The sequence below is a fragment of the Ustilago hordei genome (genome assembly GCF_900519145.1).
Source record: "Ustilago hordei strain Uho2 genome assembly, contig: UHO2_contig_23, whole genome shotgun sequence".
Classification (NCBI taxonomy): Eukaryota; Fungi; Basidiomycota; class Ustilaginomycetes; order Ustilaginales; family Ustilaginaceae; genus Ustilago; species Ustilago hordei.
This window is the reverse complement of record NW_024545265.1, coordinates 336748-364651: the sequence shown is the minus strand read 5'-3', so window position 1 is coordinate 364651 and position 27904 is coordinate 336748. Positions and strand designations below refer to the sequence as shown.

At 53.3% G+C, this 27904-nt stretch overlaps 9 protein-coding genes across 9 annotated transcripts; 5 read left to right on the top strand and 4 right to left on the bottom strand.

The window, feature by feature from the left end:
• Positions 1-217: 217 nt before the first annotated feature.
• UHO2_07108 (related to conserved hypothetical protein) lies at positions 218-3415 on the top strand (the record flags this gene model as incomplete). Its single annotated transcript, XM_041556564.1, has 1 exon — positions 218-3415. The coding sequence occupies one exon, from the start codon at positions 218-220 to the stop codon at positions 3413-3415; it is 3198 nt and encodes a 1065-aa protein (XP_041412498.1).
• Positions 3416-3763: 348 nt separating this feature from the next.
• UHO2_07107 (uncharacterized protein) lies at positions 3764-6804 on the bottom strand (the record flags this gene model as incomplete). Its single annotated transcript, XM_041556563.1, has 2 exons — positions 3764-5394; positions 5841-6804. 2 exons carry the CDS (start codon positions 6802-6804, stop codon positions 3764-3766), a joined length of 2595 nt encoding a protein of 864 aa, XP_041412497.1.
• Positions 6805-9230: 2426 nt separating this feature from the next.
• Positions 9231-10980, top strand: UHO2_07106 (uncharacterized protein; the record flags this gene model as incomplete). The annotated part of the gene is made up of 4 exons (XM_041556562.1): positions 9231-9426; positions 9536-10426; positions 10513-10724; positions 10822-10980. 4 exons carry the CDS (start codon positions 9231-9233, stop codon positions 10978-10980), a joined length of 1458 nt encoding a protein of 485 aa, XP_041412496.1.
• A 138-nt stretch (positions 10981-11118) lies between these two features.
• Positions 11119-14166, bottom strand: UHO2_07105 (uncharacterized protein; the record flags this gene model as incomplete). Its single annotated transcript, XM_041556561.1, has 1 exon — positions 11119-14166. One exon carries the CDS (start codon positions 14164-14166, stop codon positions 11119-11121), a length of 3048 nt encoding a protein of 1015 aa, XP_041412495.1.
• A 1767-nt stretch (positions 14167-15933) lies between these two features.
• UHO2_07104 (uncharacterized protein) lies at positions 15934-17286 on the top strand (the record flags this gene model as incomplete). Its single annotated transcript, XM_041556560.1, has 1 exon — positions 15934-17286. The coding sequence occupies one exon, from the start codon at positions 15934-15936 to the stop codon at positions 17284-17286; it is 1353 nt and encodes a 450-aa protein (XP_041412494.1).
• Positions 17287-17631: 345 nt separating this feature from the next.
• Positions 17632-22168, top strand: UHO2_07103 (uncharacterized protein; the record flags this gene model as incomplete). Its single annotated transcript, XM_041556559.1, has 15 exons — positions 17632-18244; positions 18340-18645; positions 18795-19053; positions 19137-19211; positions 19304-19371; positions 19559-19650; positions 19730-19910; positions 20000-20052; positions 20135-20242; positions 20328-20395; positions 20508-20539; positions 20630-20679; positions 20744-20851; positions 20924-21037; positions 21128-22168. 15 exons carry the CDS (start codon positions 17632-17634, stop codon positions 22166-22168), a joined length of 3168 nt encoding a protein of 1055 aa, XP_041412493.1.
• A 216-nt stretch (positions 22169-22384) lies between these two features.
• UHO2_07102 (putative SNU13 - component of the U4/U6.U5 snRNP) lies at positions 22385-22893 on the bottom strand (the record flags this gene model as incomplete). The annotated part of the gene is made up of 2 exons (XM_041556558.1): positions 22385-22405; positions 22534-22893. 2 exons carry the CDS (start codon positions 22891-22893, stop codon positions 22385-22387), a joined length of 381 nt encoding a protein of 126 aa, XP_041412492.1.
• Positions 22894-23618: 725 nt separating this feature from the next.
• On the top strand, positions 23619-24571 carry UHO2_07101 (uncharacterized protein; the record flags this gene model as incomplete). Its single annotated transcript, XM_041556557.1, has 2 exons — positions 23619-23787; positions 23868-24571. The coding sequence occupies 2 exons, from the start codon at positions 23619-23621 to the stop codon at positions 24569-24571; spliced, it is 873 nt and encodes a 290-aa protein (XP_041412491.1).
• A 232-nt stretch (positions 24572-24803) lies between these two features.
• On the bottom strand, positions 24804-27416 carry UHO2_07100 (uncharacterized protein; the record flags this gene model as incomplete). Its single annotated transcript, XM_041556556.1, has 1 exon — positions 24804-27416. One exon carries the CDS (start codon positions 27414-27416, stop codon positions 24804-24806), a length of 2613 nt encoding a protein of 870 aa, XP_041412490.1.
• Between the last annotated feature and the right edge of the window lie 488 nt (positions 27417-27904).

Here is a 27904-nt window from a genome sequence, read left to right as displayed (position 1 = left end):
CTAGGTCAGATCTTTCAAGGATTTCGAACACGATGATCCGTCATTAGCAGCTGCCTCAAGATTACCTCCATCAATCTCCCCCTATTCGGACAGTCAGCCAGCATAGGAATAACCTCGATACCCACCTTCATACGCACACCCAAGACAAGGGTCGGTTAAAGCATACTTGAGATCAGCAAAGAGCCAACATCTTCACATAGCGAGAGGCGATACCGCCATGGCCTCTTCGACGACACGCTCTCGTCCGGGAGGACAGCACCGGTCACTTCCAACTCTGACCCTCTTCAATCATCCCGCGGCCAGGCTGATCAAGACTATTCCGCCGCTGAAACCTCCAACACGTCTCAACGGGCATGTGCCAACAGATTCTTTGGGTGCTGGGCGCATCTCGAACACAGACGTTGTCCTCACCGATGTTTATGGCCCATTGTCCGTCCTCATGGTTCCCGACCCGCTTGATCCGACCATTGCAACACTCGTCTTATCTGTCGGAATCCAAGACGCAAAGCTGCAAGGGGCCGCACGTCGATTCGTTCTTCCATTCCGCTCTTTTCAACGGGATCCTGTCTCTGGACAGCTTATCTCCCAGTCTCAGATCAAGGGCTTTGATGCCGCAGATCGCACCCTCTACCCGGGTCTGGGCGCTGGCTTGAAAGGCTTGGACGGCGGCAGTTTCTGGTTCTTTGAAAATGTTGGAGAAGAAGGCGCCTTCGACAGATACAGATGGGAGAAGGATCGTGTTGGTCGACGCGCTATCTGGACCGTGTGGCTCATCAGTACCCCCGCTCCCATCGTTCTTCACGTGCAGAACCTCTTGCAGTCATACCCTGCTCCTGTCCCGCCACTGCCGCCTTGGCTGGAGGAAGACAGCGGCTATCCATGGAGGGACACCTTTGTTGCCCTTCCGTCAGCATCTGCTCTGACGCCTACCATTCTCAAAGGGCAACTGCCCACTGATGCCTTCGTCGCTATCCAGTCTACCTCCCCTGCGGCTTTTTCAGTTGCAAGACGCCTGCACGCCATCCCGCAGGTCCCTGTCGAGCCAGAGCATCTCCGTGGTGAGAGCTGCATCTCCACGAAAGCAACTTCTGCAGACATCGACGCCTTGGATGCTTTTCAGGACACGCTCACTTCGTCACAAGACCAGAGTGCCGACCCAGCACTTAAAACCTATGTCGATGATGGCGCAACTCCAACAACATCACAACTCACAGTACGCTCAAGACACCTTCGCCATGCATCGTCTTCTGTCACCATCGGAGACGGCCCAGAAGTGATTATGCACAACGCTCCTCGTACTACAGCCATCTCCGAATATAGAAACAGTCTTATTGCTGTTGATAACCTCACCGGTCAGATCATCGGTGTTCTCGCTTCTGACATCAATCTACACTCTTCTTCGACCGGCATCTCACAGCCTGTTGACGTGGCTGCCATGACCAGCAGTGACCAAGTTGAAGCGAATGCCGAGGACAAAGAGGAGATTCAGACTCCTCTCGACGAACACACTCGCATTCTACATAGCAAGGGCGCTGAAGACCTTCTCGGCATGCAGACCGCACCTGCCTCAACACCGGAAGAGCCTGAACTTCCAGAAACCAGTTCAAGCGATCGGGACATAACGACTCCTCGGCCCAACACGTTCATACATCGCCCTGCCCCCGTTTATCGAGATGCCGCCGTTGCGTCTTCTACCGTGGCCGCACCTACTCCTCCCGTCGTGATGCCAAACATCCAGACGGAACCACGATCGATCCTCGATGTCAACACCTTTGCACCCCCTCCCTTGCCGCTGAAACAGCTAGCACTCCGAGCTGCTAGCAGACCCACAGATATCACTGCGGACACTCCTCCCTCTCGATGCACTAGCACAGCATCAGCGGCTTTCTTCAGCGCAGAGTCCGATACCGAAGCCGTGTCCAGCTACGACTCGGATGCGCTGGAGATTGATGCTCGTAGCATTACACATGACAATCTTCCGACTAGCTTCATCTCAATGCGAGGCAAAACAGCCAAGAATATCGAAAGACATCGACCCGAACTGCTCCAAGACCAAGGCAAGGCTCGCCGTATTGACGACGATGATGTCGAGTCTGACGCTAGTGGCAGCACGGTCGGAGGACCTGCTGTCCGAATGTGGCGTAAAGCTCGAGCCAAAGGGAAGAAGAAGCCGAGCGCCAAGTCTGCTGCTGCGGCTCAAGTCACACAGCCTAGACAGGGCATCAAGTCCCGACAGGCTAGTGAGATGTCGGATCGCACGAGTAAAGCCGAGACTGCTTTCGAGGCTCTCTCCGACAATGAAGACTCCACAGGAGCTGGAGATGACGCACCGCCGATCGCCTCTTCAGCTACTGCGGAAGGCGAAGCTGACAACGTCGCCCCGCTTCTGATTCGCCCAACAGGACCTGGCCACCACCTCCCCCGCTCAGCTCTACGTACCGATGAAGTGCGTTCCATCGAAGACCGCGTCTGGCGTGAAGCCCTGGATGCCGGTCAGCTTCCCATCGATGCTCCATACACCCATCTCGCCGCTCGTGGTGATGCTGGCTTCTACCCCTCCTCGATTCTGTCGAGTCCGCCATCGTCTGTCGATGGATCTGCCATCGAGCTTCTCTCAGCCCAAGACAAAGCTCGCGAAGCGCAGAAGAAGAAAAAGAGGCTGCGGCAACAGAACCAGCGCGCAGAGAGGATCATGAACATGCAGGGTGGAACGGTGCTCATTGAGTTCCTTGCTGGGTCGAGTCGAATAGGCGCTAGCTTAATCAGAAGTGCAGGGCTTGATACCGGAGCTGCGGCCGATCAAGACAGAGTCATAGAATTACAGGCTTCAGCCAAGACGAGCGAAGTAGCTTCGAATGTTCTTGGCTACGTGCCGCTTCTTCCTCAGCATTTGCTCTCCTTCTTCGGCCTGTCATCAACTTCCCCTCAGTCGGCGACAAATGCTGCAGCGGCCGCATCGAAGGCAGCTGATGCCCCTCCTTCGAGTTCGTACCTCTCTGGCCTCCGTCTACCTGCATTTGGCGGCCTGCTCAGTGATGCGTCGGACTGGGTCACCAACCTGTTCAGCTTCAACTCTGCTCCGGCCACTTCGCCTACTAACGCCGATAGCCTTGGAGACCCATCTAGGGCAGAAGAATGGGAGTACGCCATCCCTGAGTTCGACCCCAACAGTCTCAGCTCAACCCCTCGTCCCGTCTATCGCCGCAAGCGACCAGTTCCTTCCGCTGTGAATGGCTTCAACATCTCTGCTCCTCTCTCCGCGGCCAGCAAAGATGTAATCGCCGAAAGTGCGAAAGTCGAGCAAGCAGCAGCGCAGCCTTCGACTTCGTCCAACGAACAACGCTATTCAATTCTCCATATTGACAGTCTTGGCATTGGTCGCAGAGCCTTCCTCCGTGGCGTTGCCGGAGCTTGAAGGTCTCGGCTTTTGAACGGAAGCGAAGGCCTCTGTCTGTGAACGGAAGTCACGTCTTGGACGTCTTCTAACTGCCTCGTTCTCTCGCTACATTTGATTCTTTATACCATTTCACGCCCTCACGATTGTTCGTCAATATACCTTTTCATGATCAAATACCACGACATTGCCATCGACGAACTACGAGTCACGTTGTTCGTTCTCGCATGCTTGAAGCACGTTTGGCACGCTGAGAGGCTTCGAAGCCTTGAAAGGCTACAAAGCGGAAGAGGGTGTGGTATCTTGGAATCCTATCATACATGACATAAATACAAAAGTGGACGAGGATCTTCCAGAAACGAGCATCACTCATGCACTTCGTTCGGGAACATTTGTGCTGCGCAGGTTGCCGCTGTTGTTGAATGCGCCGGCATTATCGCCGAGTAAAGGATCCAAGGTGAGCGAAGAAGTGTTGTAGGGTGCTGCGTTCGCATCGCCCGGTCCAGGCGTGACGGTCTCATCGCGCGACAAGTTCGAATTGACACCAATGCTGGGTCGCGGATCCTCCGAGAAGCGATGCGTGTCTCCTCTGATGGTTGATGCTGGGACCGGGGACGAGGTAGAGGTGCCATGCTGAGCAATAGCAGGCTCAGGCATAATCATGCGACTGACGACGTTGCCAAGACCTTCCTGGTGCGCGGTGGGGACAGTGGCCATATCTGGCGAACCAATGATGGCAGCTGTCTCGCTGTCGATCGTCTCGCTGGCACTGATACGGTGACCGTCGGCTGCCAATCTGCCCGTGTTGGCGCCGGCAGCAGCAGCCTGAGCTTGGTTGGTTGACCTCTCGTCGATAGTGGTCTCATCCGCCTTGGCAGCGTCTTCCTCCGCCTGCTTCGCTGCAGCTTCCATTGCCGCCTTGCGTTCGCGTGCCTCGTGAGCGCCGGTGACCAGTCGAATAAGCTCTGAGCGAAGCGGCTGATATGCTTCCACAATACCTGAAAAGGGCTCCCTTCCGGTAGCGGCATAACCAGGGATCCGAGTGAAGATGGGCACGCTGGCTGTACCGAACACGAGCTCTGGCAACTCTTCCTCGTCTTCATCGTCAAACAGGGTGCTCGGAAGGTCATTGGCAGCGACGTTGCCTTCATCCTCGGTCATCTTATTGAAGAAGGCTTCCCGTCGTGCATCAGCTATGCTCTTGGCGGAAGCGGCTGTGCGGAAAGTCTTGATACTGGCCGTTCGCCTGAGGCTGCGCGACTCTGCTGCTTCGGCGCTCTCTTCGGACTCATCGATCTTAGCAGAAGCTACATTGTCGAGGTTGAGGGATTTCTGTGACGTGAGCGCCGCGGTGCTGTATTGAGTCTGAGTGCAGGGGAAGACGGTTCGCTGTGATGGCATCGCGATCAGCACTGTCACATTGACGGAAGCGGGTGTGCTTGTGTCGTCTGCGGGCCGTTTCGAATCGCGATCGGCTGCGTTGGAAACGGTTTCATTCCCAGGGCCATTTGGGCCGATGCCGGTTGCGTCATCGTGTGCATGCCCGTCGTGTCGCAGGAAGGAGGGAACGTGCAAGCGACGAGCCAGGCCTCCAGTGTGTGAGGATGTCGGCGGATAGGAGAAGCCATTCTGAGCGCCAAGGTTGCCAGACTCAGCATCGCCGCTAGCAGTAGCCCCGCCGTTCTCTTGGTTCCTGTTGTTAGGGAAGAGGTCAGAGTAGAGCACGGGAGGCACGGCCGCTGAGATGGGCATCAGGGCATCCCATCCTCTGGCTTTGACTTCAGCATCGTACGCTGCTGGACGGAAGTCATGGGCGATGCGAGCTTCGAGAAGCTTAGGTGGAGTGAGGGTATCCTCAATCTCGCGTGTAGGGCCGAGGAGTCGATCGAAGGGCCCGCCGTCAGGAAGCAGACCGAGACGTCGGAGTCGGCGATTGCGCATGACGATCCTGAGGAGAACAAAGCAGACAACAATGACGAAGAGTGCGATGGCTGTGACGGCGAAAGCAAGAAAAGGGACGGGAAGATTAGGACCGGAATACGGGAAACCGTTGCCATTCTGGCGCTTGACGAGTCGTAATGTCACAGTCAAGGTCCACTGGGGCTGCGGGCGCTGCTGGAAGGGCAGAAAATAAGAGGGTAGGATGTACTAACCAATGATCAGCGTCTGTGACGGCCAAAGAGCAAGGAGAGAGGTGCGAGGAAAATGGGAGAGATGAAAAGGAAGGAATGAGCTGCTGAGCAATGACCGAAGCAACGGAACAACATGGACCACAAATTGCAGCAGGGACACGCATCTGAGGTCACAGAGACAAGACGAAGCGACCGAAAGGCCGTGGCGGGCGTGGCTACCTGCGAGCTGTTGGATGCCACTCGTGTTCGCGGCAATGGGGGTGTGGACTGGCAAGAGAAGACAGTGGAAGGGACGAGGCTTGAAAGGTCAATACTTACGAATACGCTGGGCGGAGTGCTTGAGCCTGAAAAAGGATTGTTGAAGCCGCCGCCGTCGGTGACGGATGGAGAGGATTGACGCTTAACAAGCCTGCTGGCGGGCTGCCATGTGGTCTTGCTTGCCATCCTTTCGATGTTTGACTTGGCCCCGGCGTTCTTCTTGGACCAAAGACGTTGAATCTCATTGATAAAGTCAGCAGGCTCATGGCCAAGGTCGCAGTCCTTCCAGGCGTTTCCATCACGGACGCATTTGTTGCCGCCCTCAAAGAGGATGGTACAGGATCTGGTCAGGTTGGAATGCTTGGAGGCCTTGATGCTGTTTTGGAGAAGCTTGCGCCCTTGCTTGCCATGTACGCATTTAGCGATTCCGTCCTTGTGCCATTCAGGACCATCGACGAGACGCAAGCATCTTTGTGCGAGCTCTTCGTCGCCAATCTTGGAGACGCCGGCATAGTTCTGGCATTGGAGGAAGTTCCACGATCGCTTCTGTGCAGCGCTTGGACTGAGGTCGAAGTCTTGGCCTGCGCGGCCTGGGTTGAGAGCATCTTGAACACAAAGCTGCTGAATGTTGCCTTGACACTCCTGATCACCGTGCATGCAGGATGCGCCGTACTTGCTGTGCTTGTCGTTTTCAATGGAGCCAATGTAGCTCATAGTGAGACGAGTCTTGGCGTTGACTCGATCGAGCACCTTGTCGAAAGCGGCCTCACATGCAAGAGCGTCTGGACACCTAGACATGACTGCGAGTGTAACATTGACTCGCTGCAAGCCGAGAACATCGTACGACTCTGGTGATGCTTCATGTGTGAGGAAGGGTATTTGAGAGCGCGGTTCCAGCGTCTGCTTTGTCGGGCTTGCTGTAGCTGGTATATTGGAAGATGCGAGGATGCTGAGAAGGATGAATGTGACAAGGGATGACGCTGTTGCGCACCATCCTCTTGTTGTGGTTAATGGCAGCATCGCTACAGAGGCAAGTGCTCTATCCAACACTGGAAGCCAGCGGCAAAAGACCGGTTATCTGCGATATTGAAACGGCTCAGGTCGCCGAAAGATGCATTACGAGCTCATGTGAGCTGCGACTGGGATTGAGCAAGGGCCAAAGAGAAAGGGAGACGTCGAGCTGCGATCAGAGGAGAGTGGATACACGCTCCGTGTCCGAAGGTGAAGAGTTGGCAAGGTGTCCAAGAATTGATGCAACGCTAGAGTATCGAAAGGAATTGTCGATCTTCGAGTTGAGTTGTGGGTCGTGGGTCGGTCGACAAAGATGAAGTGTGTGTGGGGAAGAGTGGATGTAGGAAAGCAGTGACCAAGCGAAGCAGTATCTATCGTCGCGACGTTGGTGTCTGCGGAAAGATCAAGCCGAGGGGCTGTGGCATCAGCTGTGGCTCTACATAGCTAGTAGCTGCTGCTTTTTGACTGAAATTGGCTGATCTTTCGCCTAGAATTGATTCGCGGCTGAGTCAATACCAGGCTTCTTTATATATACAGCTCGCACATAAACTGTCCCACAAATTTACATGTCACCATACATCACTCTAATGCTCAATAGCTATAAGTTGTATTGTCACACTGTCTGATATCATCTGAAATCCCTGCTTCTTCTCTCCAAGACTGTGCAAATGATATTGACATTGACTGAAAAAATTGTGCTATGAAGAAGAGCTGAAATTTTTTTTTATTGTGGGACAGTTTATGGAGCATGCTCCCAAATAGTGACACCACTCCATTCCTGACCTTGTGGGCTTTTGACTACAATGAAACTTGCAATGTAACTTGGTGGGTGCCTTCATACACATCAAAAGTAGTGATGTGGAAAGTTTCAGCTCAATCAGATGACTGTGAGCAATCTGGCAGCACTTCCAGTCTGACACCATCATATCTATACCATCATGCCAAAAACCACCACAGAGAAGTGCCAATTGGAAATCTTTCACCTCCAAAATGGGGAATCTACCCATTCAGTTGCCAAGCAACTTGGTATGAGCAAGTCTACTGTGAATTGCATCAGCAAAAGCACCTCCACTGATGTTCCAAAGTCAAAGGGGGGCCAGCCAAGAAAACTCCAGCCTTGTCATGTTCACTTCCTGGACCACTATTTTGAGCTCAATTCAACCTCCATGGTCAGGAAAGCATGTCATGCACTGCAGGAGATGTTTCAAGTCAAAGCATGCCCAACCACAGTAAGAAAAGCACTTCATTACTGTTGTTACAAAGCATGGAGGTTAGTGAAAAAACTGAAGCTACTCAAGAGACATTACAAAGCCCATCACAAATTTGCTAATGAGCACAAGGACATGACTGTTGAGGATTGGAAGAATGTGGTATGGTCCAATGAGATGAAGATCAGGCTGTATGACATGGGAAGGGGTGGGAGGCATGTGCTTGGTGCTGGGTACAATGAATTCAGACCAATACATTGATATCTTGAATGACAAGCTTGTGAAAACAATCTCAGATTTACAGCTTCAGCATGCATACACTGACATCACATTTCAGCAAGACAATGACCTGAAACACACATCAAAGAAGACAACAACATGGTTGGAAAGCAATAGCATTAAGGTTATGCAATGGCTGGCACAGTTGCCAGACTTAAACCTGATTGAACACCTCTGGCACCATCTCAAAATGCAACTTTCATGGTATAGTACAATTGCAAAGTCCAGGAATGAACTGCTCAAGAGATGCAAAGCTGAATGGACAGTGATCACTCCAGAGACATGTAGGACCCTAATAGAGAGTATGCCAGACTGCATCAAGGTGGTTCTGAAGGCCAAAGGAGGGAATACAAAGTACTAAGGTGTTGTTGAGGAGCACTCCATAAACTGTCCCACAATTAAAAAAAGTCACAGCTCTTCTTCATAGCACAATCTTTTCAGTCTATGTCAATATCAATTACACAGTCTTGGAGAGAAGAAGCAGGGCTTTCAGACAATATCAGACAGTGTGGCAATACAACTTATGGCTATTGAGCATTAGAGTGATGTATGGTGACATGTAAATTCATGGGACAGTTTATGCACGAGCTGTATATATATATATATATATATATATATATGAATGTGTCCATCAAGGATCTCACATGTAAATTTCTGATCCCGCCTCTTCCCTGAAGCCTTGTTTCTTGTTCGGAAAGAGCCGAAGATAGTTGCGGAGACAGCGCTAGGATTCGAGCACGGCTGATCCGATCGTGTCCATTCAGCATTGATGTCTGTTTAGATATCTTGCCACGCAGCTCTATGCTTGACTGGAACCATCTTTGACTCGAACGAGCTGACGTCGGAACAGCCGTACTCGCATTTACAGGCAACGACAAAGAGCGCGCCTCACCTCGAGAACTTTGCGCTTCGGACCGCTGCACAGCAACAACTGCAACACCAGCAACCATGGCATCAAGCTCGTCCTCTTTCGCTCGGATCCTCCGACGTAGCACTGTGAAGCCGAGCTTAATACTCTCGCGTGAGCGAACACTGACTCAGCAGGCATCTCCACTGCAAGAGACCACTGCTGTTCGCGAGATTCACAAGCTCATGGCGCAAGTTCGAGGAGTTTATCCTCAAAAGCTCAAGCGGAGCATGCCCAGTGAGTCACCGTTCGGCTCTTCCGTATCTTTAGGGACACTTGCGGTAAAGTGCACTAACAGGATCTCTTTCTCTCCTTGCCTGCTGCTTGCTGCTTTTGCTGCTCGCAGCTCGACTGGCTCCACGTAGGAGTTGGATGAAAGAGATGGAATCGCAACAACGCCCCGAGGCTCCTTGCACCTCGTCAGAGCTACCCGAGTCAATGCTCAAGCCAAAGCGCATGCAAGACAGCTACGTAGAACTCTACCTTCCCTTTACCCAAGAGCCTGAATTGCTGGAAAAGTACATTGCAACCTCTGGCCTAATCCGACTCGGCAAGGTTCTCGAAGATCTCGACAGTCTGGCAGGCGCCATCTCCTATCAACATGCTCTCGGCCCTCGTCCAGGAGAGGTTTCGGCTGCCATCTACATCGTCACCGCCTCCGTGGACCGTCTCGACCTGCTCGCTCCTCTGACAGCAGATGCCAACTACCGCCTTTCTGGACACGTCATCTACGTTGGCTCCTCCAGTATGGAAGTCTTTGTCAGCATCGAAGAGCTCACTGAGCCGCCTCAACCAAACAAGATCTGTCTCACAGGTCGATTCACTATGGCCGCACGAAACGCACATACACTTGGTAGCCAACGCATCGCGCCACTCCTTCTCGAGACGGACGCAGAAAAAGCACTCTTCGCCATGGGTGAGAGCCACAAGAAGCGCAAACGCATGGATGCAGCTTCGTCGCTTGAAAAGGTACCCCCGAGCAAAGAGGAAGCTTTCTTGTTGCATAGCCAATACATCCGTGGTCTGCACGCAGGCATGTTTGCCACCGACGATCTGCATGGACCCGCCATGAAGATGGAGCCTGTTCATCAGACTAGCGGCCCCACATTGGTGCCTGTCAGCAAGACGAGCTTGAGTACCACAATGCACATGCATCCGCAACAGCGCAATGTCCACCAAAAGATCTTTGGTGGTTTCTTGATGAGGTCGGCATATGAGCTTGCTTGGATGGTTTCCGGTATGCAACTCCTCTACAATTCAACCTCTTGCCCCTTCGAGAGCCTACTGACATTCCAGTTGCAATGCTTGATTCTTTGCGCACAGCTTCGCTCGTGAACCGTCACGTTCAGTTCCTCTCGCTCGATGCCCTCTCCTTCCACGCACCCGTGCCCATCGGCGCTATGCTGCAGCTCTCCTCTCAAATCGCATACACTTCCGAACCAGACCAACATCTACAAGGCCACACCATTGCCAGTGTCACCCTTCTGGCCCAAGTCGTTGATCTCGAGACTGGCGAGCGCAAGAAGAGCAACACTGTAAGTCGACTCCTCCAGGGCTTGCTTCCTTATCCGCGCCCTCAGATCGTTGAGACTGACAGATACCCAACCTTGTCTCCGGCTCGTATCACTACAGTTTCACTTCAGCTTCGACCTCGGCAAAACCGACTGTCAGGTCCTACCACAAACTTACAAGGAGGCAATGGAGTTTATCGAGGGCAGACGAAGAGTCGAGATCGGTGCTGAAATGCGTCGTCTCTACTCGGGCGAGTCGTCAGGGTCACCGCAAGCTTGATCGCAAGTTCATTCTTACGTCTTTGTGAATTGCAAGAGCCGCGCACATCCTTGTTCAGACATTCGATCTCATGTGATGTCTTCTGGATTGCCAATGTACGATGCATGTGCGTGTGAAATACGAAATGGTAGCATGAAGTCAAGCTCTGTCCATTACTGACACAGGTGTAGCAGATGGCGACGGATTCGACAGCGGCAAGTCAGTTCTGCTGCGACTCTCAGCTGCATCCAGTCCACCTGCACTCACGCCCGCTTGTGACCCTGCCGCTCCACCAGCACTGGCTGCAGCTCCGCTTGCAAATTGCTCTTGCAGCGTGCTCAGCCGCTTATTGATACTCCTGACATACTTGTCAATCATCAGGATGCTTCCCTCACTCAAGCTGAGGGCCTCCTCTCCCGGATCCAAGAGAGATGATAGCATCGAGCTTGCTGTCTCGTATGCCAGCAAGCAGCGCGACGGATCCCATCCGCTTCCGTCGCGATTGTTCTCAAGCTCGTCCGTTGCTGCAGCTCTCGCCACGTCGACGGCTTTGTCAAAGATGAGCTTGTCCACCTGCTGAGCAGATTCAGGTAGCTCGTTGCATCGCGAGCGAGCAAAGTCGGCCTTGTCGTACACTTCGTTGAACCGTGCTCGAAGCCACTGTACCACCTCGTTGAGTTCAGCACTTGTAATAGCAGGTGCGCCAGGTCGCGAGCGAGAATCAATGTGCTTCTTGGTCAAACCGATGGCACGTTGCAAGAAAGCGAGACTACGAACATAGAGCATCAGAGCCTCTGCTGCTGCAGATTCTGCCGCGACTGGATCCAGAGCCGACGATGAGGAAGACGAGATAGATCCCACGCGCCTTGCTGATCCGCTGTTCTTGTTGGGTGATATGCCGGGTGATATGCCGGTGGTTGCTGTCGAAGCATCGAGGTCTTGTGACAGCTGATGCGGGCCATCCGGGAAGAAATGAGCGAGCTTCGAGTCGGCGAACTCTGACAGGACAAACGCTTTCTGTCCAAGATCCTCAAGTGTGCTGAGCAGGCTCATCTCGACTTCGTCATAGGTATCAGTTGCTCGCAAGAAGCGACGCTTCTGTGCACGGCTCCTCACGAGAGCTGCTGCGTCTCTCAAAGAAACGCCCGATGAGACCCCAAACAGACGCAAAGAGGCCATGCTGATAGCCTTGGCAAGAGCGCTTGAGGGGCCTCCTGCTCCGCCGCCCGGTAAGCCGATGCCCGCGAATTTCTGACCAAGCACGCTGACCTCCTCTTTCGGTTGAGACGATGATGTTGCTTCCCTGCGCGATGACTGCGTGCTTGCAACTGCATCGCCTGCAGTAATGACCTGGCCGCCCTGTCGAATAGAAGGAGAACCTGAAGAGGACATGCTAGTACGGCGACCGACCGAGGATGGCCTAGCGCCTGGCGGTAATGCAAAGGCTCCTGCATTGGTGGTGGTCTCTGTGTTGCTAGCGATGCGGATAGGCTTGGTGCTGGAAATTGCTGATGCTCCCATTGGCGGAGATGCGCCAGGCGAATTGGAGAGGGCACCAGATCCTAAGCGTGAAAGTCGTGAGGGCCTGCGAGAAGCCAGTGCCATCCTGTTCTGAGGTGAAGCGGCCAATTCGTCCGCCAGCGCATTGACCTCGACGTTGCGCTTCTCGATCATGACGTACTCTTTGCCGAGGAAGCTGTCTTGGCCTTCGCGGGATGCTGCAGGATTGTTGACGCCAAACGAGGACTGCTCTTCCATGCGCTCGAGGGTGAGAAGGGACTTGTCTGGCATGCCTGGCGAGCTAGGAACTCGTGCCATCGCTGCAATCGGTCGTTTCTCTGGCTCTTCTTGCCGTGATGGCGGCTCACCAGTGACATATTTTGCGGCGAAAGCGCGCGGTATCGTTCTTTCAGGCTTGGCTGGCTTGGGGAGCTCCAGAGCTTCGCTTGCAGTTGGCTTCGGACTCTCTACTTGTTTACTTTGACCGGACTTTGCCTGTTGGGCGTCTTGGGGACGAGATGTCTGGGCTGCAGCCTTGGATGTACTACCGCTTGTCTCCTGTGGTGGCGCTTCGACGATAGTCAAGGATGCATCCTTGAATCCGGAAGAAGGGAGAATGAGGCTGCGTTGGCTGTTCTGCAAGTCTTGGTATCGTTCGACAGCCTCTGCTTCGGCATGTGGACGGATGAAAGTCTTGAAATCGCGGATGACGGGGCTGCCGAAGAAGTCGTCGAAACTCATACGACTGACGGGCCGTTGACGTAGAAGCTGACGGATGAGAGTCTTGACGTCCTCCGAAACAGGATGCGGTGGCGGCAAGGGTCGGCCACCAAGCTCTTGTCGGCGTGCTGCTTCTCGTGCAAGAGATCCTGCTGATCGCTCGTCTGGAAACTTGATTCGGTCTTCGCCTCGCTCGATGCGTTTGAGCAGCTCGATGTGGTTGGCTGCCTTGAACGGTGGCTTGCCGACGGTCATCTCGAAGAGCACAGCACCGACAGACCAGAGATCGGCCTTGGCATCGTACTTTTCGAAGCGTAAGATCTCGGGAGCCATGTAAAGCGGTGATCCACAGAGAGTCTCTGCGAGTGTGTTGACGCTCAAGTGACGAGCAAAGCCAAAGTCGGCGACCTTCATCTGAGGGATCTCGCGTGGGTTGCCTAGCGCCAGAAAGGCTACATCTGGAGGCTGGAGGAGGAGATTCTGTGGCTTGATGTCACGGTGAACAATGTCGCGACCACGCATGAACTCGAGTGCTGCTGCAAGCTGAGTCAAGATGGAGCGGACGATGGTCTCGTTGAGGCCAGCGTCGAGAGGATGAGGATATTTGGGCTCCTGCGTCCTCGTCATCGATTGCTCTGACATGCCAGCACGCTGGTAGATGTCAAAGCGCTCCTTGATGTATTGCGAGAGATCTCCGGAAGCACAGAAGGCCATGACGAGGTAAATATGGCGCTCTGTCTTAAGACAATCCTTGAGCTCGACGATGTTAGGATGGTGAATGGCTTTGAGAATGGCGATCTCGCCTTCGAGGTTGTCGAGCAGCTTAGGAGTGAGCTTCTTGCGTATCACGATCTTGATAGCTACGGATTCACGAGTCTGATGGCGGTGGGCCTTGTGGACCACGGCGAATGCGCCTTTGCCGATCTCATTCTCAATAACAAAGTCGCCGATGCGTGCTTCATCTCGACCGGTTGAGGAGCTGGACATGGGCGGTGGTGCAGTAGGGACTGTAAGATTTGGGTTGAGACTAAGACAGCGGCAATGGGAGGAGCCGCTCGGGTTCCAGCAAGACGGTGTACTGGGCTGATGAGCAGTTTTTTCTGCGCTGCGGGGACCAAGCTGGAGCTCAAGGGAGGCAGAGGATGGCCGTGACAGCAGAAAGACTGGATCCTGTTGGAGCGTTTGAAGCTCTCAGTGCAGTTGAGCGGATGTGCTGAGGGTCAATGATCCGGCCTACAGTTGGCTGTTGCAGTGAGTACGAGTGCGAGTCCGGCCTACAGTTGGCTGTTGCAGTGAGTACGAGTGCGAGTCCGGCCTACAGTTGGCTGTTGCAGTGAGTACGAGTGCGAGTCCGGCCTACAGTTGGCTGTTGCAGTGAGTACGAGTGCGAGTCGATAATAGAGCTCCAAGCGTCGATGGTAATGGGAGGATAGCGAGGACGAGGTCTTCGCGCACGGTGGGTGTGTTCGAGTGTAGAAACTGGCAGATGCTCGCGACGGAGGACTGGACCTTGGTGAGAGAAATGATGCTGGCTGGCCTTTGTACTGCCGGGGATAGCAAAGGCGAGCCGATGGACAGGATCCGGGAGAACGGGAGAGCTGTGGTGTGAGGTGTGCGAACAAAGATAGGTGATCCGCTCTGTGTAGATCGAAGTGAGCTGAAGTGGTTGCTGAAGACAGCGAGATGATGATGATGGGTGGTGGGGTGGTGGGCTCGAAGCAGAATCGAGGACAGTGCGGAGCGAACGTGGAGAGATCAGGTGGTGGTGATGATTGGTTGCAAGATGGATAGAGGACACGGTCCAGACGCAATATCGATGCTGAGTCGGCGCTCTAGTCACGATTTGCTACGAATTGCTGTGCCTCGCTCTGATGTGATATGCATGCATGTGTGTGTGCATATATGCACAAAGGTGCAGCTCTGCTCCACTCGCTCTCGCACACAAACTAACTTAGTGTGGAGACTCAAGGCGAGACAATGCTCCTGTGTATCAAAGCAAGCCAAGCTTAGAATGCTGTTGGCTCAGCTAGCGGCTTTGCTTATCTCTCTTTCTCCGGTTTACATCGAGAAGAGGCAGGAGAGCACAGTGTCGCGTCCGGACAAGGAGTGGATTCAGGGTCCTGTTGTTGATCTCGCGATGCAGCAACTAAGCGATTCAGTGCGGATTCAAGCTGTTTGAAGACCCCTTTTTTTTTTTTTTTTTTTTTTTTTTTTTTCCCTTTCCGGACAAGCGTTGGATTTCGATAAGCCAGTTGGCGAGTGAGTCGAGGCTTTCTTTGATGATCTTGTGATTTTTTTTTTTTTCAGGCGACACAAAGCACAGCGAACCAGAAAAAGGTGGCGTGGCTGAGGCTGAGTTTATTTTGCTTATGCCTCCACTCTCAGGTAAATTCTCTGAATCAGAATGTTACACCATTGACATGCACACCGTTTTTTAAAATAAAAAAAAACCCCCCGCTGAACAGAACCACCAAAAAAAAAAAAAAAAAAAAAAAAAAAAAAAAAAAAAAAAAGTTCAAAGCGTCGACTGCGCTGGAAGAAATTTCTTGTTGGTGTGGAGAGTTGCTTCTTAACGCCGGCTAGGGTTGCATTCTTGTGGATACATACTGTAAGCCTGGCTCATCCGCAGCAGCACATCAAACTGAGTTCAGTTCCTCTCTCTCAAATCTACAAAAGGCGGCATCGTCGTTCCACCAGCCCGTCATCGCTCCTCAACCACGAAAAGACTCACAGGCAATCTTAACAGCTAGAACGATGAGCGCGACACAACCACAGCAAGACCATCAGGCCATCGAGGAGCACGACGTCGACTACGGCTCCGACCTTGCCAACGACGACATTGACGAGGTTGTTCCAGAGCACGATGAAGAAGGCGACATTCCCATGGACGATGACAGTGACGGCGAGGATGTGCAGGAGCAGCAACAACATCAACAACATCAACATCAACAACAACAACATCAAGAAGAGTTTGTCGACAACTCGATAGCCGCTTTCTACTCTCACCGCAAGTCGGTCTTCTCGGTTTCACTTCACCCTTCTTATCCTAACCCACCATTGGCACTCAGCGGAGGTGAAGATGACGGTGGATGGATTTGGAACACCCAGGATGGTTCCGAAGTCGTTCGGCTCGGCGGTCATTCCGACAGTGTCACTTCGGCTCTCTTCAACGCTGCTGGTGATCTCGCTGCCACCGGTGGCATGGACGGCAAAGTTCGCATCTGGCGCAAGAGGAGCGAGGATTTTAAAACATGGGAGTTCCTCGCCAGTCTCGAAGGTCCCGATGAGGTGGTCTGGATCGATTGGCATCCCAAGGGTAGCGTCCTCGCTGCTGGTGGTGCCGATGCCACTGTGTGGATGTGGCAGCTTCCTAGCGGCAACGTTATGAACGTCTTCTCGGGTCATAGCGACCTTGTCTCTTGCGGTAGCTTCTCTCCTGACGGCAAGAGGCTCATCACCGGCGCCGAAGATGGCACTCTCATCGTCTGGGACCCAAAAACTGCCGAGGTCATCTCCAAGGTACAGACACATCTCGATGGCGGCCTCACACAACTTGCCGTCTCGCCCGATGCTCGAGTTGTCGTCGTTGGTGGTGCTGCAGGTGACGTTCGCGTTGTCAACATTGGTGCGCTCGACAACGGTGGAGCAGCCTCGGTCGTCGCTTCTCTCACTGCTCACGCCGAGGGCGAGTCAATCGAAGGCATTCAGTTTGTCGACGTCGGAGTTGGCAGTCGCACCGGTCACGTCATTACTGCTTCCACTGAAGGCAAAGCTATCGTCTGGGATCTCTCTCTCGCCAAGATGCGTTGCGAGGTTATGCACGATGCTGCGATCACTGGTGTCGCTTTGCATCCTGGCACCACTCTCTTCTCCACCTCTTCCGCTGACCACACCATCAAGACATGGGATGCTAGGACCGGTGGCTGCGTTGCCACACAACAAGGCTTCACTGATGGCGTTCTCGCCCTCGCAGTCGGCAAGGATGACGGCTTCACACAAGGTGCCGAAACAGGCGGAATCGGCGCCTACGCCAACACTGCCAACTCCAGAGGCTGGAAACTCGTCGGAGCTGGTGACGAGGGTGTTGCGCTTGTCTTTCGCGTTTGAGTTTTGCAATCTGTCATACCCTCATCATGTAGTGTTTCTCCTTTCAATCACACTCTTTGCTGCATTTAAAACACACACACACACACACACACACACACACACACATACGCACTTGTCCGGTTTTGCGGCGCATCCGATGGATGATGATTCATGAGAAACTGAGCACAGTCTGTCAATTGATCGGCTGTTCCGAAGCGTGAGAACCATCTTTGGCAAGCGTGAGGATCGCTTCGGATGTTCCGATGGTGCTGTCAATGATATATAGAAAGGGCCAGACTTGAGTCGCTAACGGATTCGCCCCTCTTTCCAACAGCAACCCTCCGAGCTCACCAATACTTGAGAGAGATGCAATTCAACAACGGCACTGGCTGGCAACTGCCCCAGCTTGGACAGGGCCAACAATTAACACCACCAAGTCGCTCGCCATCTTCGGCTTCCCTTGCGGCTTTCACTTCAAGCTTCCGCATTCCTGGCATCTTGCCTGCCAACAGAGTCAACCGCCATGAGCAACAACCAATGGCTCAACCTGTTGCTTCTAATACTTCATTCGTTCGCCTCTTCGCACCAACACCACAGCAAGAAAGTACCAACTTGTTCCTACAGCAGCATGGCAGGGACACGGACACGACCGTCGATTGGCTACCTAAAGGGGGTCCAAACCCTAGAGAGTTCATCGACAATTCCCAAGCCGGACTCGGGTTCGAATTTGATCCTCGACCAGATTCGCGATTAGACAGGGAAAGCAGAGACAGGCCTCTGATTCGCTACACGCCAGAACCACGACAATTTGATGCAGCTCCAATGGAAGAGCCGCCTATCCGTCCATTCACCGCTTCATCTTACCATCGCAGTAAGCTGGTCACCGCGGATGGCTTTGTCGGTAACTACGTCTGCGCCGTTCTCGAGAACAGAGGTACCGGTCGCGAGGTCGGCATTGCCTCGATCGATCGAGAAACGGGTAATTTGAGCTGAACTGTTCCAAGACATCAATGTGGCCATCAGAAACAGAAACAGAGGAGTACTGATCAGATACGATTCTTTGATCAAACGCAGGACTTTGTGTGATCACACAGATTGCCGACACACCCACGTACGTTCGCACCATCCACCACATTAGCATATATCCTCCCAGCATCCTTCTTGTTCCCGCTTCTGGTCAGCCAGCCTGGAAGAACACCATGTCTGGCTTGACCTCTCAAAGCAGCAAGCGTCGCAGAGCGCAGGACGACGTTGATGACGAAAATGAACAAAGAGAACAGACGCAGCGTACTAGTACGTCTATGCTCATCAAATGCCTCGAAGAAATATGCGGCATCCAGGCTTCTCCCTACCTTCGAAGGCACTGGAACTACCATGAAGGTAAGCATACGTCGCTATCATTTCGAGCTCACCAATATTAGCTCAAATATAGAGTGAAAGCTGAGCAGAATTGTGAGACCAAAATCCGAACAAAGGATAGCTGACATAGAGCGATTTGGGCCTACAAATGTTGGGTACAAATTTGGCAGGGGCACGATGGTTGGACAAACTCTTGGTCGACGATGCAGAGGACGTCAAGGACAACAATGAGCAGTCTGCGCCCCGACCTTCACAAGATGGTGCCTATCACATCCAGCAGTCCCAAGACCAAGCCCCTTCGAGGCCTCAGACAGCTTGGACCAACCGAACTTCGCTCGATTTTAGTGCCAAAGCCTCAACCAGAGCAGCCATTCTGGTCGCGGTCGCCGACAAGTATTACTTGCTCTCTGCTGTTGCTGCTCTGTTCAGGTAAGTCATTGCTGAGAGAACCTTTCGTCTGTAGTTCGTTTTGGCTGATCACCGCGGCGAACATTCCATTTTGACTTACTCAGCTACTTTACAGATCAATTCAGTCGAGTGTTCACATCAAAGTCGCTTCGCATTCGCTACGTCGTACCTGAAGGCAAGTCTCGATCCGTCATGGTCCTCTGTTGGAGTTTTCGTTCTAATTGGCATTCGATTTTCCCCTTTGACCCGCAGGCACTGTCTTGATTAACAGCAATACGGCTCACGATTTAGAGCTTGTTCGTAATAGTATCGATCCAAGGTCGCAAGACTGTCTCTACGGTGAGTCTTACTAGTACGCAGCCTGTTCGAGCCACAAAGAAGACACTGACGCTTCAATTGGGCCAATTGACGAATACCAGGTTTGTTGAACCACTGCGCTTCGCCGATGGGCAAGCGCTTGCTGAAGATGAACATCCTTCAGCCACTGACGGGTAAGAGGAAGCTGCTTTCCCGCTGTAACTGCTGCGGAGAACTGAACCCCGTTCTAATTTTCGCGACGCAGACCTTCAAACACTCGCTGCTCGGCAAGAAGCGGTGGCCGAGTGTGTTCGCTACGAGGTACGCCATCCTGCCTAGTATCTGCCAAGTGGTTGAATCTGGACTCACAACGTTTTCGCAATCGTCACGCGTCCCTTAGGAGCGATTCTACGCTATTCAGCAAAGCTTAAGGCCGATCCGCGATAAATCTATTGATCTCGACAAGCTCATTCATATCCTGTCCTGCCCGCCAAAGCGAGGCAAAGAGACGAGGCTCGACACCGAACGCAAGATAGAGAGCATTCTCAGCCTTCGTACTCTCCTGAGCTCACTTGGACCAGGTACGTTGGTGACCAGAACTATCGAGAGGGCAAAAATGTGATCCTAGAATTTTGTTGGCCTTTCTGGTGTCTTGACTTCTCTGATGTAGCCCGAGCCGCTCTTCAAAACGCTTCGAGTGGTCTCCTGCAGGCAATCTGGTCGGTGAGTGGGTTGATGCGTCGGTATGCTTTATGTGCCGAATCGATGCTCACTGGTCGGGTGCTTCTTCCTTTGTCCGTAACAGTTTCTCGACTCAGAGCAGATCGACAGGATCAGCGAATCCATCCACCTCACGATCGATGAAGACATTGCGCACGCGAAAGGAGGCATCACATCCCGCAACGCCAAGATGGTAAGTGGCCAGTCTTGTTGGTCTCAACACCATTTCTGAGTGTCTGGCCTGTTAATAACTGATACCTTTATGTTGGTTTCGGCAGTATGCCGTACGAGCCGAACGCAGTCCTTTGCTCGACGTCGCAAGGCAGACGTACAGGGAAAACTTAGAGTAAGTTTGAAGGGAGGCCTACCTTCAGAAAGTCTATATATTCGAGCCTTGCAAGTGGCTTTCCAACAGCGCTAACCATGATAACCCTTCCAAACCCCTTCCTACTCTGCAGAGACATTACTCGTCTCTGTGACATGGAGAAACGTGAGTCTATCATGGAAGCTGCAGCATCGAGGTCACGCAACAGAAGCTGACCATCTGCATCTTCCTCGACGCTCCTTGTGACGATCTCAGGCGAGACTGGGCTTGACCTTAACCTCAAGCTTGTTGCGAATGGCTTTCTAGTGAGTGTTAACTTCATGGGGCGCGATGGTTTGAGCTGGAAGCTGACTGACTTACACTTAGCAGTTTCAAACAAGGTTGGACAAGACCCAGATGCACACTCTGCCAGAGCGCTTCAGGAACATCACTAGAGCCAAAAGTGGCAAGATCGTCACCATGACGACGATACCCTTGGTGAGTGGTCCATCATCTGCCTCAGCCGACAATTGGCAAGCTTCACTGACACTTTAGTGTTGCTATATGCAGAAGCAGCTCAACGCCCGACTGGTGGAAGCGATGAACGAGGTCTGCACCATGTCAGACCTGATCATCGAGCAGCTGATCGAAGAGATCATTGGTCAGGTTGCGTCGCTCTACAAGGTGAGCTGATTCCCTCCTTCAAGACTTTGCTAGAGGAATACTCGCAGACTGACATGCTGACTGTCTCTCTGGGCGCATATCGACAAACAGGTATCAGAAGCACTTGCCCTGCTGGACATGGTGGTCAGCTTTGCGCACGTCTCCAAGTGCAATGATTATGTTCGGCCTGTTTTTGGCGAGACTCTCGACATTCGCAACGCGCGTCATCCCATCCTTGACCGCGTCGACATCCCTACGATTGGTCCTCCCAGCGCTGTCTCTCGTCGACGACAGCCCTTCGTCCCGAATGACATTTATCTCGCTCCTGGTGAGCGAGTTTGCCTCGTCACGGGGCCCAACATGTCCGGAAAGAGCACATTCCTCCGCCAGATTGCACTCATTACTGTCCTAGCTTGCATTGGATGCTTCGTACCGGCGACACGAGCAACCACGCCTATGCCTGATGCCATTCTCAGCCTCCTAACGCATGAAGACGACCCGACCCAGAACCTCTCCACCTTTGCGGCTGAGATGCGCACTTCTGCTTTCATCCTCAGTGTCGGTACACCACGCTCGCTCGTCATCCTCGACGAAATGGGACGAGGCACTTCTCCTGACGAGGGCTGCGCCGTCGCCACAGCCATCATTGAAGAGATGATCAACGAGAACGGTAGCAAAGTCTTTTTCGCGACTCACTTTGGCGAGCTCGTCGATGGTCTGGACGGCAAAGAGGGTTTCGTATGTCAGCATCTCGAGGTCAGCACAATTCAGCGGAGGGAGGACGTTGGTCTTGTCTTTCATCACAAGCTACATCTCGGGCCCGGTCTCAACACACATTACAGTCTCCAGGTTGCCAAAATGATGGGATGCTTCAGCAACGACTTTTTGGAACGAGCGGAGGAGGTGGCGGTGGCAGAGCAGGCAGCGAATGCGGACAGGGATAATGCCATGAATTCAGAGACGAGGGAGAGAAGGAAGCTTCTTCGCAGAGTCGTGCGTGACCTCTGCCGTCTCATTCAAGCCCCGCTTCAGAGTGAGGTCTCAGAGGGTGTGGAAGAGAATGCGATTCGAGATGCAGAGAAGCTGATCGAGAAATTGGCGACTTTGCAGATCAACGCAGCCAACGAACTCGATGCCACATTTGAGGCCTAGCTCCCTTGCGTTCCTGCTTCCCCTTTTCTCTGCCTATAGGGAAATGCCCAAGCGAGGTCAACCAAGATGCGGGCCAAATGTACAAAGAAAATATGTCGATGTTGAATGCGAAAAGTATGCTAGTATTACAGATGCGGAGATGGTGAAAGGAACAGACATGAACGGATTGCGTCCAAGCCGGCCGCCCAGTGACCGCGAGCGCTGCCTGCAAAGCGTTTAGATGAGAAGACGCTCGATCTGTAGTAAGGAGAAGCAAGGAAGAAAGAATGGTACGCAAAGAGGTCAGTACTTGCGACTAAGAGTGGCATCAAGCTTAGCTGACGAAGATGGTCTTGGAAAGGGAAAAAAGAAAAAGAAAAACTTACAGCAAGCTTGACGGTCTGGATCTGGCTCTGAAGCTCCCTAGCCTCGTTGGTTGTGACCGAGCACGAGACGACAGGGCGCGAAACACCACAGGCCCTACCAAGAGCAGTCTTGCTGGGAACAAAGACATAAGGAACGTTCTTGTCCTCGCAGAGCAAGGGAAGGTGGAGGACAATCTCGATGGGCTCGACGTCGGCAGCCATGACAATGAACTCGCAGATACCACGGTTGAGAGTCTTGGTAGCCTCGTTGGCACCCTTTTTGAGCTGCTTGTAGTGGGAAGCCTGCTGGATGAGATCGAGGATCTGGTTGGTGAGGGTGGCATCAGCCAGAGGGAAAGCCTTAGGGTTGGGGGCCGACATGGTTGCGATTCGTAAACAAAAGAGAAAGTTGGACGGAAGTTGGTGGTATAGAGACCTCACGCCAGATGCGAAGCAGGGATCACGGGTCTGAGAAGAAGTGATGCGCGAGTGCGAAGGTGAAACAGTTGTTGGTGGTGAGAGAGACGAAATGATGTTCAGATGAAGCGGGAATAGTCTGTTGCTGCAGTCCTTCCAAATGACGACGCAGAAAGAGCGGGTGCGGCTGCCGGTTCAGACTTTTTCTTTCCGCAATTAAGCGGGAAGCTGTGGAAATTTTCGCTTTTTTCTAGACAGTGAAAAGTTGGATTAGTCACGCTGACCAGCTCAACATCGATCTGACATTGACTCGTTTCTCTTCCCGATGTGAAGGCATCGGGACGCGTCATGACGTAGCACAAGCTGTCAAGAGACGAGGCTGCAGACTGCAATGCGGGATGATCCAACGCCTCATCATACAGTCATGTGAGATGCGCTCGGACAGTCAGACTATTGACATGACATGGTTGCAGCCAGAAGCGCAAAAGTTTGATTACCAATCCCCAGCGTGCCTCGTATGTGAGTAGCCCCACATGTTTGATCTGCTGGCAACTTTGTGATAACTTGGCAGCTCTTTCCTCCACCTTTTCGTCAGACAGGGTTTGATGTCGCACTCCTGTTTGAACAGATTGATTGCAACGTATCCACCATCTTCGCTTCACGAATCAACAACGCTAAACATCGTCAATATGGTCGTCAACACACTTCTTATCCGCAGGGCTGCCCTGCAGGCATCCGCTGCCCCATCGCGTCTGGCCGCCTTCTCCACGGCCTCGCGCCTACACAACCAGACTCCCCAGTTCAAGCGCGAGGGTCCGGTTGCGCCCAAAGACGACAAGAGCAAGTTTGATGATGGTCGTAAGTGCCAGCTCTTCTCTTGTTTGACTGACCTCCCAAGTATACTGACATCTTATTTACTTGTGTTTGGCTGTCGACAGGCGATGACCCTCACTATCCCGGAGTGCAACAAAAGCTCAAGTCATTCTCCGATCCCTACCCGAACCGACCGAATGCTGACCGCTCACACCCTGAACCCGAATCTCCCAGAGGTCACGAAGGGGCCTTCGCCGACCACCGTGGCCGAGGCAGCCGCGCAGAGGGCGAGCAGCTCAATGGCTCCGAAGAAGCCGCCGAAACCCGTACTCACCAGCGTGTAGGCCAGATGGCCAAAAACGCAGCTCAATCCCTCTTCGGGAGCGGTGACAAGAAATCTTTCTCCACCTCGGCTCGCTCTTCCGTCCAAGAGGCCACCCAAACCAACCGCTCCACGCCAGCCAGGACCTCTAAGGGCAGTTTAAACGATCACCCTGGCTACACCACCGAGGAGGCACCCATTGATTCACGCCCTCCCTCTGAAATGCCTTCCCCAGCAGAAGGTGCAACTCCAAGCTCAACTGTAGTCAATGCTAGCACAAAAGCAGCTGCATCTCACCCTGACGTAAAAGCTATGGCAGATGGCGCCAATCAACCTGGTGGTGGTGCTGACGCTCTTCACCCCGAAGACAGAAGTCAAAAGTCTTGGGGCATGAACGCTCGATCCGCTCAGTTCAACCCAGAGGAGGGTAAGAGGAAGCCGCTCTATGATGGCGGTAGCAACGAAGGAGGGTTCAAAGGTAAGCCTGATGGCAAGTCTCGTACCTGATTGATGCCGGATCTAGTCAAAGCGATGCTCGTCAAAAGCCATGTTATTTGCAAATCGACCTCATTTTCAATCTCGTTTTCCCTCGCAACCAAGTCCGATCACAGCCTATGATGATGATATATGTGAACCATGACAATTGATCATTGAGAAAAGCCAGGAGGCAAAGGGTATCTTGCGGCAAGCCGCGTTCGAGGGTGCCGTAGTGTGCCAAACTGACGTTCGTCACGCGAGCCTAGGCATCATAAGACGGCGGGTGGGGTGAAGTGCCGTATGCAGGCGGCCGATGATCAGCCCTCTGTATAGCCGAATGTTCGTGAGCCGCCAGAGTGAGAGGTAGGGGCGGATCGCAAAGCGCTCCTCTTGCTTGTATGGAGCTTGGAGGCACGCTGACTGCGCCACTGGCACCTGCGCTCGTGCGTCGCATAGCTTGATCGAATGAAGGCACTGCTGATCCATCTGCATACGGTGGCGGCTCATGCCTGCCTGACGCTGCGCCGCGGTGAGCTGCATCTCCCGAGACAGCAGCCTCGTAAGATGGATGCGATTCATCTTGGTCATGTCCGTGCTGCATTGTTGTAATCGATGCTGAGGGAGGTGTGGTCACATTGAGGTTGGCGGGATAGCTCTGCGAAGAACTGTGAGGCGGAGGAAGTGGAAAGTCGTCGTCGTCCTCATCGAGCTCCGCTGGACTTCCGACATGGAGTTCCGTGAAGCCACCAGGCATGTGCAAAGCCTGTGCTGAGGGATCCCTGCTGTGTTCTCGCATCTGACCAGTTCTGGAAGATGAGCGATCAACAAGCGGAGATAGCGGTGGCGGGGGATCATAGTTATGTTCAGTGGGCAGATGTAGGGCGCGGTTTGAAGAGGTCGGAAGCAAAGCGTATGAGGAAGTTCCCCCGCGTGAGTCCGAATGGCCATCATCGATAGGAGGTGGAGGTGGAAACGAGCCATCGTCAATTCCGTCTATGTTCGGGTAGGGGTCCGCAGAATGCCGAAGTGCTTGGCGAGGCATGGCGAGTCCTACACCTTCAACTTCCACTTCCACCTGCAGGTCATTCTGGCTCTCGAGCAGTGAGGGCGGAGGACCATCATTATGGGCAGAAGGATCCGAGACTTCTAGAAATTGTCGCAGCTGCTCCAATCTTTCGGCATGATCGGTGATCTCTGAGCTACTTGCAGCAGCATCAGATCCATTGGCTGCATCGATCAAGTCATTCAAACTGCGTCCTATATCTTCGTAACCGTCATATTCGTCGTCCATGCCAAAGTCGAGCAGGTGATCGACATTAGAGCCGGCGTTTTGCGAGCCGGAAGCCGCTACCTGTTCGTCCTCAGCGAGCATGGGTGCCTTCTCTGATCTCTTGAGCCTTTCCTTCTCTGATAGCGTGCTCGAGGCTGGCGTTTCTTCTTGATGCAGATTTTCGAGTGCGCCCGCTGCACCAGGAAGGATTTTGACGAGACGCTTCAAGGTAATGTCTCTGCGCTCGCTGCGACCGCGTTGGATGGCGATCTTTATACGCACCTCGAAGCTGACTTTGTGCATGAGTGTCTCTTGGCTAATGCTCTCGCAGCCCCCGCCTCCGCCTCGGCCAAAAACAGGACCGGGAGCGAGTGCATCGTGGTCAGGATGAGGGTGTGGCATGTTGGCTCGATCAAAGGGTGGATGAAGCGTGAGTCGGAGGAGAACGGGACGCTGCGAGTGGAAGCGACAGAGCTTGCCGCTGTGTGCTAGAAGCGCTTCACGAAGGTCAGGGTGACTGACACTCGGCTCACCCAGCGTTTGACCTCCTTGAGCATGATTGCCGGCGCCATCCGGTCGCTTGACGTGAATGATGCGGACGAGATCTGCTTCGACTGCACGCAGCTTGAGACCCTTTTCAGAGACGCTTGTCGGATCTGGTGGAGGGATGCGTACGCGAATGTCGATGGGTTCAGCGCGTCGGAATATGGTGCGGTTGATCTGGGCATAGACCAAAGTAGGTGCCTGTTGGATCCAGCTGTGTGGCTGCAGTGTGTACTCTTGGTTGGGTAAGGCGGCTCCATCGATGTCGGCGAGCTCGACCTCGTTCAGCGGGCCAGGTCGAGTGTAACGGACGAGGTGCACAGGGACCGTCTTGGTAGCATGTGGCAGCTTGCCCGCATCCTCGCTGAAGAGCTGAGCGGTGATGGTGTAGGTGAGTGAGCTGTCGCGGAGATGGACGCAGTGCGGAAGATCTTGAGTGAGAGGGAAAGAGAAGGGCATAGTGGACGGCGCTGTCGGAAGGCTGAGGCTAGATAACGTTGGCTGCTTGTCAGCATCCCACAGCACTAGTGTGTGGGAGAAGAGCTCGACGACATCGTATTGAGGCGAGCGAGTTGCTGCTGAGCTAGCAAAGATGGCGGATTGGGAGCGTGCAACCTGCTCCTTTGCTTGAAGCTGTACAAGACAGCGTGTATACCTGCCCTTGCTTTTTGTTTCTGTATCCAGTTTGACGAGGACGTCGCCTTTGAGCCATGCCTGGAAGCCTTTGAGACCGAGATATCCGACCTGGAAGGAAGTCGAGTCGTTTCGTGGCGCAATATCGAAGAAGCTATCAGAGCCTGGTGTAATGCCAGACGACGGAAGCGCTTCAGAGGATGGGCCGGCTACTGAGGCTGATGAGGAGTGATTGACGTTGGCTTCCGAGTAGCTTGGTAGCGCGTTCTGCCTGGATGCGTTTGAGGAATACGTCGATGTCAGTGTCGGTGTCGGTGTCGGTGTGCTGGCTGATGATGTTGTGGCAGTCGAAGGAGAAGGGTTGACAGCTGCGCCGACGGTTGCAGGTGCTGTCCGGATGTTGCTCTCCGTCTGCTGGTGGGCCGACATTGCTATGATATGGAGAGAGCCCTCTTTGGTTGCATGGGTCTCGTAAAGGAGATCGCTTCCGCCTTGAAAGAAAAGCGCACAAGCCGATGAAAGGCGTGGCTGTGTCGCCAGTGCGCCACTTTGATGGCTCATCCGATATCGATCCAGGTGGCGTCTGTGATGTCAGGTGGGAGAGAGGGAGAGAAGGAGAGAAGGAGAGAAGGAGAGAAGGAGAAAAGGAGAGAGGGAGAAAGAGGGTGTCGGATTGATGCCGATGTGATGAATGATGTGACAAGGAAGAACATGGAAACTGTAATCCTAAGTCGGCACGGCACAGCTGCCGAAATTTATGTGGAGCTGCGCACGGACATTCTCCGAAAATGAAGCCTGTAATGCGATCCAGCTTCGGGCAGGAGCCGACATGTTTTTCTCATGCCAAGCTTCAGCAGTGCCTAACTCAGCTGAAATCTCTCAAGCGCCAGCCATGGCAACCTAGCTTGGCGGTAGTG